Here is a 12,693-nt window from a genome sequence, read left to right on the forward strand (position 1 = left end):
CTTAAATCCAGCACCTTAAACATATGTCCAACCATACGTGTTTCAATTGCTGTTTTTTTTTCCAAATTCAGCAATTTTTTTGCTGGCACGAATTAGCAAATAAAGCGCTAACAGACTTATCATAGAAATGCCCCCTCGCCTGTGACACTGTATTGCAGATGACAACATTTATGACAGTAACTAAGGACATAATAATTTTCTTTTTTTATTAAGTCTTTTTTTTTTACCCACCCACGGTTTGTTACAGACCCTGCCACAGGCTATTCATTTTGCCTGCCGCAGCAAGAGCTCGGTGTTTCTGGTTAGGTTCCCCGCGGAGCGGCGCCTTTTTCCTCCCGCTCCGGCGCCAGCCCGCGACAGCAGCCGGCCAGGCGCTGCGCGGCGCTCGTGAGGCCCCGCCCACGGCCAGGCCGGCAGCGCCGCTGCCCTCGCGGCTTTCGCGTGTCACGCGGGGCCGCCGCCCCCTGGCGCTGCCCTCGCGCGGCGGCGCAGCCCCGCCCCCGGCGGCGCCGAGGTCCCTCCGTGGCGGTGCGGCCCCGCCCCCGGCGGCGCCGAGGCCCCTTCCCCCGGCGGCGCCGAGGCCCCGCCCCCGGCGGCGCGGCCGGGTGACGCGGCGCGGGCGCCGGCCGGCCCCTGGCGGCGGGTCGCACGCGGGCGGCGGCGGGCAGCATGGGCCGGGGCGGCGGCGGCAGCGACGGCGGCAGCGGCAGCGGCAGCGGCAGCGGCAGGGCGGTGGCGGAGGTGGACCCGGTGCGCGACTTCGAGCGCTGGAAGAAGAAGTACGCGCGGCGGCAGCGGAAGCTGCGGCTGCGGCGCAAGGAGCGGCAGCGGCCCGAGTGGCTGGTGGAGCGCGAGGGCATCGGCCGCCTGGTGCAGCGCTACGGCGAGGTGCGCGGGGGCCGGGGCGGGCGAGGCGAGGCGAGGCGGGCGGTGCTGGGCCGGGCCGGGCCGGGGAGCGGGGGCCGGGGGCTGTGCGGAGCCGGAGGGCGGGCGGGGGGCCGGGGAGGGGGAGCAGGGGCGCCGTGGTTGCGGACCCTGACCGAGACGGGCTCCGCGCGTGCTGCTGCCCCGGCTCGTGCCGCGTCGCGGCCCCCGCTGGCGGAAGGTGGCGTCTGTGCCTGGCGGCGGGGCGCTCGGCGCGGCTCGGGGCGTAGCCTCTGTGCCGGCTACGTTTGGATGGAGCGGCAGGTAACGAGAGTAGGTGCAGAAGGGACACATCCCTTACCAGGACAAGGGAGTGCCTTTGGTTAAAATTCAGCAAGTTAGTGTTGTCAGGCTTCACACTGTCATTTGTTTCACTGATTTGAAGACAAAGAATATGCTCCAAAAATGGTCAAATCACTCTTTTTAATTAGAGGTCATGAGTGACATCCCCATTTTTTTCCCTGAGAAGTAAGCTATGTCGTTCTTATGATAAAAGCTGAAGATCATAACTGTGTAAACAATTAGTATATTTTGTCGTAGCTAAATTTTGAGTCTCAACTTGTTTCAGTAGTATTTCCCACTGACTCCAGAGAGAAACTTCAGTTGCTGATTGGGAAAGCAGGTGACTCGAATTGTTGTACAGAGCTTGTGGCAGGATCCTGATCCCAGGTGCTGAGCTTATCGTTTCTTTACAGAATATCAGTATTTCTGCAGTAGATTCCTTTCTTTTTCTGTGTGTATGAACACAGACAGGAAGGGAGATTGGTAGTGTGAAATTAGCTTTGTATATTGTCAGGCTATAATAGTTTCTACACTTGATAATACTTTGAACATATGTCAATATTAAATAAATACATTAGGCTGCCGCATTACCTTTAGGCAATATATAGCAATCTATGGCAATCAAAGGCAATTTTTAGCTGTCCTTGCTTCTCTATCTGTTGTTTTGGAGTTGTCACTGGTCATTTAGTACTCTGAGCAGCCAACTGTCATCAGTCTCATAGATCAAGTGGCTGAATTCACTGCATGGCAAAGCAATTTTTTCTATGAGAGCTAATGTAGTAGAGATGTTTGCAAAGACTTAAGTATATCCCTGTATATTTCAACACACATATATGGCTTTGGAAGTATGGAGAGGCAAGAGCAGGATCATCACAGTCATCAGCTGGAGGAGGTGCTGGCTTTTTGGAGTAGATTACATCTATGAGACTGAATGGCCAGATATGACCCTGATTCATCTGTCATTTGCCCATAGTTGGTCTTGATTCATTTGAGGAAGATGATGATGATGAAAATGTAATCCTTTAGAAGGAGGCAGCAAGACTGCTGGGAATAAAAGATTTATGCTAGGTATTTGGTCTCACAGTTGAAGCGTCTGAAGTCTTTTGAAACAATGATCTACTCTGGAAAGCCAACATCTCTTCCACTTGATGCTGCCTTTGCCTGTTTGTTCTCCATATTATATACTGTCTTGCTGTATTTAAATTACATATACATATTAAGTCCCTGCACACATATCCTATCTATTACATTAATTCTTATGGGGCAAAATTACTTTGCTATCTGTCATACCACTGACCACTCCTCAGGAATGCATCCATGGCAGATAGTGGGATATGACTGCAGCACTTGCAGATGTGTGTATTCAGGAGACTTAAAAGGAGCGTAAGCGATGAGTGAATGAAACTGTTTGCATTCTTTAAGGGAATGATGTAACACCTCTTTTTAATATTAAAGTCAGTATTCCCATCCACATAAGTTCTAAGGTTGTATCTGGATTGTGGTGGATAGACCTGCCATCCTCAGGCTTTTTAGTTTAAGTAGGCCCCATTTGTGTTTTCTAGAGTAGTCTGTTCCTCTATTCCTAGCCTTAAATATTTTTACGTAGTATTTAAATGCATTTTTCCCTAAAACACATTATGTGCCTTTGATGCTTACATTTAATTTTGTCTCGGTCTACGTAGATTTCTGTTTATAGTGGCCCTACAGTCACTTCTGTCAATTAATTCCGCAATATTTGAATTTATTCACCATACATACGGTTATGGGAATACGTACCTCTCCGTGTTACCTCTCTGTGTTACCAATGCGTTCTCAAAGATAACCAAGATACTTCTGTTACTGGAATTTTTTTTCATCGTCCTCTCTTGTCATGTGGTGGAGAATGTGTGGCAGCATAAATAGAAAATATAAAAGTTAGCCTCTGTGTCCAAGTTTTGAGACCATTATCTGTGCTATTGATCCATCAAGTTTGTTGCCTCACTGTAAGGCTGTTGGTGAACGTTTTCTCCATTCAGCTGTGCTGATGAAAAGCATTACCTTTGCCACTCCTAATATGCCGGGGGGTGGTTTGTGTAAACCCTTTCTAGTCTGCTTTATGTTGAATTAGTCAAGTCAGATCAGACTACCATTTGAAGTGTTTGAACTGAGCTGGCTGTTCTTACCTGCAGCGGATTAGAGAGAGCTTACAGGGACAGGTTTCTAGCAGATTAGCGGAGGCGAGAAGTTCTGACATGGGGGCAAACTAAGTAATAGAAGTTGATACTGACTTCTACTGGTGCATGTAGATCTGGAAGACAAGATTGCCTGTAATCAAGACAAGTTGCCTGTAATCAAAATAGTAGTTTGAGGACATAGTTTATGTTAAAACCTTTTTTCCCAATACCAGTTCTTCTTCCTTGTTCCATCCAGATTTATATAAAAATAAACCAAATTGGTTAAAAATAAACCAATATCTTTGGAATTTAAGGGTACTTCAACATACCGTTGTTGTGCTCCTGAAAGTTTGTAGGGCAGAGAAATAATGCAGGAAGCTTAGTGACATGGCCTTCCCTAATGTTCCTGTGCTTTGCTCTTTTAATACTCTTCTCACCTTTTTTCCTTCTTGGAAGTCTTTAAAAGAGCTTGGCTTATGTATGTTATTTTTAAGTTGATTTAAAGGAGTTAAAGGCAAAAGAGCAGAATAGTATTTGTTGCTATGTGATTAACACATCAGTTTTTATTGGATCATATAGAGTTAAAAAGTAGTTGTCCACTGAAACACTTAAAGCAACCTTAATTATTTAGATTATTGCAGCAATATGAAATTGTTCTATTTCATGTATCACAAACTTATTAAATTTTATCCCCTTAGTTGCACATAATGGATTGCTTAAATTCTTTTCTGATGTTAGTAAAATAGTTTTTCTCCTGTAGGCATATTGTTTTCCTGTGAGGACAATTTCTTGGTTGAAATTAAACTGGACCTTTCTACATCTTTGAGTTGTGATCCTTTAGCATGCATAGTAATAGGATTGCAAATTAGCCCAATATGCAATATTGCATGCATTATAATGTCTACAAAATCAGCAACCGAACTTGAGAAATATTTGCCAGAAATTCCAATTTGTTAAACTCAAACAAAGACTTCAGCTTTCTATAGTAATTTCAAATGAGAGACTTTTTTCCTCCAGAAATATACTAGTTTTTAAAGCACATGCTTCTCAGAGCCAAAGCGTATTTTATAAAAGTAAATCACCTTTGAAGATTTCTAAGTAAAGTTTGGTAATGGTTTAATTTCTTTGTTAGGACACCCTGAAAGTTTGAAATGTACCTTGCAAGCAGTTTGTCTTGAAATGTGTCAAAAAGTGGTTTTAGTAAAGGTGTTATTGCCTTTGATCCAAAGATCAAATTCATACATTAAGTTACCTCCTTGATGTTACTAGAGAAAATTCATCTGAAAAGAGCAGTGTGGTGATCTATCTCCTTTAAATATGTACAAATCCTCGGAAAAAATATAGTTTTCTATAATAGGCAGTGTTCACAGAATAGCTGGTAATTCAAGTAGATATGGTCCTGGTTTGACAGCTCAGTAGTTCTTCATTTGAGGCTTTCTCTGGAATTGCTACCATAAGTTGTCAGGAACACCTACTTGCTATTATGTGGCTGAGGACCATTTTGCTTTGTTGCTTTGTTGGGAGGTGTCTGTTCAGCAGTCTGTTGGAGATAAATGATACCTATTAGAAAAGCTCAAGTTGTTAAGCTCTGAGCTTGACATTTGGAAATCTCAGTAATGCTAGTCAGTGTGTGTTTAAAGCAGTGTAGTCTACCTTCCTGTTCATCTAATCAGGCTTTATAGATACAGTATTCTATTTTCTGTTTTTTTTCTTTTTTTTTATGATTTCTTTGCTTTTTCTGTCTTGCTACTGTTGAGTGCTGTGAAGTTTGCCAGTAGCTGTCCACCTCTTTTGACCATCTTCTTTCAGCTGCAGTGAATTTGAAAGTACCACATTCTTCTTATTTCTGTACTGGACATCTCAGCATTTTTTCAGTAAGCTTTGTACCCTGCTGGGCAGCTGAACAAAACTGAGTACACCAAGGTTGCTGCATCTGGTGAGCTTCAGGACTGAAGCTTCAGGACTCCTGTCTCAATCCGATAGACACAAGGCTGCTGCGGCTCCGGGTCCCCAGGTCCCGCCAGAAGAGAGGCTGAGCGTGTATTACCAGTAGGCACACATGTGCGTGGGCACACATACATGCACACACGGCCGGCCACAGATGAAGGCAGACAGAGCAGTGCCTTTACTGGCATCCACATGGACACACACACACACACTGCACACGCTTGAACAGCATGGGTGACCAAATCCTGTTCCTCTCCAGCTGATCAGGATTGATGTCCACTAGTGAAATATATACTCACACGCAAAATGGGTCCCTCCAGCCTTAGCCACCCGGTCTATCCAGTAGCCGGCCTCAGACCCCGGTTTCCCCAGGCACTGGCTCCTGGACCCTCGAGCACCTGAGGTTCCTGGTCCTGCTCCAGTTGCTGGCACTCGGCTCTCTTATCCTGCTCACTGACGAGTCTGGCATGAAGTTTGCTAGTGCTCTCGCCCACAGGCTCAGACCAAGGTGCACCCATGCAGAAGACAGTTAGAAACAGAATTTAATAAGAATATCGGATAGGCTGTGGTGACCAAGTGCAGGGCTCAGTCAGATGCGCACGCTCACCAGCCAGCTGATTAACCAAGACTGGCCCCTTTTATCCCCTTTTCCCTTTATTTTCTCACACTTGTTCCTTCCCAGTCCACCTTGATTCCTCCCTTTCCCCACCCTTGCTCCTTGCCCTAAACATCCCATGGTCAGTCTTGCACATTCTCACAATCCCCTTAAAACATCCTGTAATGAGCTCTGCGCAGTCCCCCCATGCTCTCCCACCTCTTCCCCACTCTGTGCTCTGGGGAGGGGGTTCCCCATGACTCCTCTGGTGGGTTTCACCTGGGGCCACGGGCTGATTGCTCCCCTCCGGTGGTCCCAGCAAGCAGCCGCGCTGGGGGCTCTGGCTTGGTTTGCACCGATGAGGTGAATGGGGTTCCTCCACCTGGTGTTATTCCTCTCATCCTTGCAGGGTCTTTATGTTTGCAGCGATTAATCTTTAATCGTATAACCTAACACTAAGTATGTGCAGGAAAACCTTGACCTTAGCACTGCAGAGTTGAGATGAAAAGCAGAGAGGGGGAGAAGTGTTTGTTATTCAGGATTATTTCCTAAAGCACTTGCTTACCCTGGAAAAGAAACAATGCACCCATACCCTAACTTGATGCAATTCTTATTATGCATGTGACAATAATAGCATGGAGCTGAGATTTTTGTAGACTGAATTTCAGTCAACTAAAATTACTTCCATGTTTTCCAGGTATATCCCTTTTTCTCTGGAGTTCACATGGTAGTGGTTTGGAATAGGTGAGCTCTTTCAGGTGTGTGAAGGAAAGCATTAGAGCTTTTCTCAGCTTCTCTGCCATTATCTCTCTGCATCTTAGATCTCATAAGGAATGGGAAATCATTTTAATACATGTGCCGATTCAGTTATGAGCTCATTATTATGGTATTGTTTTCTGTAAAACATTCTTTTTCTAAGAATTAAACTGACAGCACCAAATTTGCAGCAGTAATGTAGAGATGAAAAACTTTGGGAGCCCGTCATTGTAGTATAATCTACATTGGAACTAGAAAGGCCAAAATGTTTTAAGGAAAAATTATTTATTTTGACTGGGGTTGTGTGTTTTTTCCACATAAATGAAAATAATTTATCATTAATAAGATAAATTAGAGAGGTGGTGGAGTCTCCTTCTCTGGAGATATTCAAAACGCGCCTGGATGCAATCCTGTGCAATGTGCTCTAGGTGACCCTGCTTGAGCAGGGGGGTTGGACTAGATGATCTCCAGAGGTCCCTTCCAACCTCAGCCATTCTGTGATTCTGTGATTCTGTAATAGATACAGTTTGATAGCTGTGAGCTTTGTAGAAGTCTAACCTTACTTCAGTACTATACTCACATAATATAGTGTCATAAACATTTATTTTATGGATACTGTTAAGAAGTGAGGAAACTGGAGAGTTTTGTGATGTAAATGTGCAAGCTGTTTGAGTTAAGAGGAAAAGGTAGTGATTATAAATTAACTTCCTTTTGCTTTAAGTTTATCTTGTTTGCAGTTTAGACAGAGGTGCCTTGTGAGTGAGAGTTACTGTGAGGGATAAGAGATGGGTGGCGGGTGGGTGTGTTGGCAGAATCGACTGTGAGCAGTGACACACTGCTGCTCGGTCGTAAAGTGATCTGATCTCACAGGGAAGCTGCAGTGTAAATCGCCTTGTTTTAAGGCATCTGAAAGCGTGGATGGGACTGGGACAGCTTACTTCCAGCAAGCTTGTAAGCAGGCTGCCAGCAGTGTTTCCATGTGTTCCTTGCAGATGAGAGCGTCTACCTTTATGTCTGGGAACATTAAAGGCTGGGTTGCTAAAAGCGCAGGTGGACTTTTCTTTTGCAGGAAGGTAGTAGCCATGTATTTTGCAGCATAGTCATTTTTTTCTTAGACTGAAATAATTAAAAAAGGCAGAGCTCTTGCTCTTGGAGTTCCAATTTATGGTTTATGACTATCACTACTCCTCTTACTGTAGCCTGCTAGCAGCTGCAGAAACAGAAACTACTTCTCTGTGGATTTGCCCAGAAAAATGAAGTTATGCTTAGCAGTTGTGAATTGGAAACTCAGTGCTTGTTGCAGCCACACAGAAATATGAATTAATTGGCTAGTTATTGACTAGTACTTTGATGCAGATATTTTATTATAATCTCTGTTGGGACAGTTTTGGAGAAGAAGGCTGTAGAAGTTCTGATTTTAGAGATACTGTTTGTAAAATGCTCAGCATGAGATTTAATTGCAGGTTGTGCTTGGGGCTTGCAGTGTGCTGCACTGTAGAGATATCAAACCTTGCTTACATATGACAGTATCTTTTTAAAGTGTGTGTGTGTTTGTTTTTTTTTCCTTCTGAAAAATATCTGTGTCAGGTTTTGGACCACGCCCCCCCCAAAAAAAAAGAAAAAAAAAGAAAAAAGACACCCATGAACTGGAGCAAGTTCAGGGGAGGGCCACTGAGATGGTCGGGGCTGGAGCACTTGCCCTGTAAGGGGAGGCTGGGGGAGCTGGGCTTGTCCAGCCTGGAGCAGAGACGGCTTTGGGGGCACCTGACAGCAGCCCCCAGCACCTGTGAGGTGATCTAGAAAACACAGCCAGGCTCTTCACAGTGGTGCATGGCAGGAGGGCAAGGAACAGCAGGCATGAGTTAAAACAGGACAGGTTCAGACTGGATACAAGGAGAAGCTTTTCCCCATGAGGACAGTCAGGCAGTGGCACTGGTTGCCCAGGGGGTTGTGCAGTCTCTGTCCTCAGAGGTTTTCGGGACCAAAGGTCAAAGCCCTGAGCATCTAGGTCTGACCTAAGAGCTGACCCTGCTGTGAGCAGGAGGATGGACCAGAAACCCCCTGAGGTCCCTCCCAACCTGAATTATTCTGTGATTCCAAGATGATCTGAACTTTAAATTGCGCTACTGGCCTGCCTAATTAGAGTACATCTTATTGTTTTCTAAACAGTTTGTTAGAAGAGCGGTTTGGCTTAGGTCAGACTAGTACAGATTGTATGGCCAACTGACTTGGTCAGGTCATACTGAATTACCACACATTTATGTTAAACAGCAACTTAAAAATGGTGTTTAATTTCCATATGCTTAGAGTTTAGCACTGATTAAACTTGTTTTGTTTCAGATAAATGTAAATGAAGTTCAAAGATTTTCAGATTTTCCACTGTCAAAGAAAACCCTAAAAGGTAAGTGTGAAAGTTTTCTTTGGAAATCAATTTAAGTAGAAATGAATGTATCATTCATTTGCAAATAAAGAAAATTTTGCTTTAAACTGATTTTTAAATGAATTTTACCATATATAGTGTTTTCCAAATGGAAAAATAGAGCACTGGGCAAGATAAAAATAGTGTTCCTCCCTCCCCTCTTCTCTTTCCACATCCCACATACTAGGATTGCAGGAAGCTCAGTATCGCATGGTAACTGAGATTCAGAGGCAAACCATAGGTTTGGCTTTACAAGGTAAAGATGTACTTGGAGCTGCAAAGACTGGATCAGGCAAAACCTTGGCTTTTATTGTCCCGGTAAGTATTTTACATACTTCCATCTACACTTAGGCCAAGTTATCCAGGAAGTCTTGGGTGTTAAACAGCTTAGGCTAATGGATCCTGGGAGAAAGGTTATAATTTAACTGACCTATGTGTTCCAAGGCAGACTCACTTAAGAAAGCTGCCTGAGGTTTTGGATGAAGTATATTTTTGTCCCTAGAAATATTCAGGCATTTTGGAATTTCATTTTGATCCTCACATTAGTAGAGCCTGTGCAATTCAGGAAGTGCTTTGTTTTTCTCTCAGGAGTCTGTCTTCCTTGTGCAACTCTGCTAATGTTGTCTGATTCTATTAAGATTTGAAAACTGAGTGTATGAAACAGGTGAAATTCTTACAGTTCCACAGGCTTTTTTAGATCAGTGGTTTTCACCTCTTTAAAATTTTAGGCTGTGGACCTTCTGTTGCAAATTGAAACTTAGTAACTGTAGACTTCCTTTTCTTGGTGTTTTTTTTGTGGACTCCCTAGAAATCACTTCCACATCCAAGCAGGAAAACAGGATGAAAACTCCTGTCACGGATAATAAATGTTTGAATGTTTTACTCAAAACATCATGCTCTGCATTTAATTTCTTCAAGTTGAAAGTATAATTGAAAAGTTTGTTTGTTTAAAGTGGACGTATCAATTGATGAGAAACCTATCAGTGATTGGATAAAGAGAAAAACAGATTTAGTTTTGATTATGGAAAGTTTTTTTTTTTGATTGCATGTTGTTTGCTTTTTGCTAACACAGATTATTTGAGAGCCCATTCTGTCAGTAACTGTGAGAACAGTAGTAGGTGTTTTGAATACCCTCTCTAATTGAGAAGATTTGTGTTTTATGCTCGATTTTCTTTATTAGTAAAGAACAGGAAAAAATGTAGGTGGCTTCAAAAATAGTCTTGTGAACTTGAGAAACAAAGAACAGAAGTGAGATTGCTGAATTAGTTAATGTAGGAGTAGAGATCTTTTGTCTTAAAAACATGGTTTTAAAACAGTTTTGGGGAAGGGGGGTAATGGGGGGGAGTTGGACAGGTGAAGAGTGAAGAAAAATTGTATGTGAATGCTAAACAGCATTTGGTATTTCAAAATACTTCAGGTAGGATGATCAGACCAATGAAGTCTTTGTGTTAAGATTAGCTGTCTAAATCTGTATTTCTGCAGTGTGAATTCATAAGAGGAGGAATAATCCTGGACCAAAGTTACAATACCTTTAGGTGGAATGCCCTGTATATAGCATATACGTATAGTACTGCTCTAAATCTGAACCAGAATTATTAAGACTGAATTATCTGGCTTTTTTCTAGTTGCTCTTTCTATTTCTGGTTCTCACAAAACCTTACAAGCAGGAAAATTTCTCCTGTGTTTCTGCATCTGATTTCTATTCTCATATAAGTGATTCAGACTTGATTTCCAGAATTTAGCAGAGTAGGTTTAATTGTGTAGTGAAATTTCTTCAATTTACAACCCATTGCTGTCTGTCATAGATTGGTACTGGGGAACTTTGCTTCAGCAAGCATCATTGCCATGAATTAGAATTGATATATAATCAAACTGCATGAAATGCATACTGATGTTTCTTAAATCATTATTTGAATTAACATCACTTTATCTTTTTTATGACTTTTTTTTGTTATATGTTTTCCCTCTGAGGTTTTATAATGAGAGTATGGTAATTTTTTTCAGGCCTTGGAAATCTTGTATCGCCATCAGTGGACTTCAGCAGATGGATTGGGAGTTTTGATAATATCACCTACCCGGGAACTGGCATATCAAACCTTTAAGGTTCTGCGTAAAGTGGGAAAAAATCATGACTTTTCAGCTGGCCTTATAATTGGAGGAAAGGTGTGTCCTCTTTCAATTTGCATAAATGAACAAATAAATGTTACTTTTGGAAGGAAGCCCTTGAATGGAAAAGTTAGGGAAGGGAGTAGTTAGTGGGAACCTCTTCATGACCCACTCATTTTCCTGTCTGTGTGCTCTGTATCTTTGGAAGCTTTTGCATATTTACTGTCTTTCCAGGTTATATGACTGGATGGAACTTCCTGCCAAGCCTTCCAGGACTATCCTTTAATTTAGATTATTCTGAAATACTTGTTGCTCAAGCCACAAGTGTGAGCATGCTGAAGAAAGGATGCAGTATCTGTGTAGAAAGAGGAAAAGAAGCTGATCCATGACTGTCTTTTCTAAAAACCATTAATAGGTTAAGCTGGCCTGAGCATCTCTGCCACTAGGTTGCTGGTGTGAACAGTTAGAACTAAACTGATTTAATTCATTTTCAGGATCTGAAAGAAGAGTCTGAGAGAATCCACCACATAAATATGCTAATTTGCACTCCAGGACGGCTTCTGCAGCACATGGATGAAACTTCATATTTCTATGCATCTGATCTGCAAATGCTGAGTAAGCTTTTAAGTATTTGAAAGTACTCAAAAATATTTTGTAACAGTTCATAACTATGTGGAGCACTTTCTTGGCTAAAAAGTTCATCCTACTCATGGTATGTAGATGAAGTAGCATTTAAGTTCAAATATGGAGAAATTAAAATAGAAAATGACAAAACTCCTTTCTTGTGTGCCTTTCTCTCTCTCAAAGCAGTTGCTGAGCATGTTTTCCTTAGGATGATAAGAACAAGTAGGTGAGTTAGTAAGGGACCCAAAAACAAATATGGCATCCCATTATAATCCTTTAGATATGTATTGGCTAGTGCTGACCTTTCCTTTCTGGCTATAGCTTTCTTGTTTTGCTTGATATGATAATTAACTATATGGAATATTCACTACAGTGTATGTATTTTGAGCCTGTTCTAGAAAAGATTTTTCTTTGCATTTTGAGCCAGATTGCTGTTTCTTTGTTTTGTTAGCCTCTTTCTTTCATCCTACCAACCTGAATACAAATTTCAGCTTAATGAAAAGGTTTGTCTGCCTTTAAGAATTGTGCATAATCTTTAGCATAGCTTGAGGAATTTGAGAGCAATTAAGAAGCTAATGAAGCTGATAAAATGTGAAATTAGGCTTGCTACACTCAATACAGTTCATTGCAGTTGGACAAGAATTGCATTAAATATAGGCCCTTTTCTTAATGCTTTGTCTCTGTGCTAATCTATGTATTCCCTATATGTCAGTGGTAAATTTAGCTTAGTAACAGGAGAGTCTGTTTTGCTTGGTCATGAATAGTACGGTACTATTCTATGTTCCATGGTTTTGTTTCCATAATGGGACAGGGAGTTTATAATTTGCAGTTTGTCTGCAAATTGGTGAACAGGTTACTTGAAATGCACATCTTCCTATGCTTCAGCA

At 42.4% G+C, this 12,693-nt stretch overlaps 1 protein-coding gene across 1 annotated transcript in view; it reads left to right on the forward strand.

Annotated features, from left to right (window-relative positions):
• Positions 1-669: 669 nt before the first annotated feature.
• Positions 670-12,693, forward strand: part of DDX10 (DEAD-box helicase 10) — a 231,868-nt gene continuing 219,844 nt past the window's right edge. Inside the window, exons 1-5 of the mRNA XM_067289783.1 lie at positions 670-888; positions 8,998-9,058; positions 9,264-9,394; positions 11,081-11,239; positions 11,677-11,797. Of these exons, the coding sequence (XP_067145884.1) occupies positions 670-888; positions 8,998-9,058; positions 9,264-9,394; positions 11,081-11,239; positions 11,677-11,797 (691 nt within the window). The remainder of the gene's footprint in view (positions 889-8,997; positions 9,059-9,263; positions 9,395-11,080; positions 11,240-11,676; positions 11,798-12,693) is intronic.

This window comes from Apteryx mantelli, chromosome 1 (genome assembly GCF_036417845.1).
Source record: "Apteryx mantelli isolate bAptMan1 chromosome 1, bAptMan1.hap1, whole genome shotgun sequence".
Lineage (NCBI taxonomy): Eukaryota > Metazoa > Chordata > Aves > Apterygiformes > Apterygidae > Apteryx > Apteryx mantelli.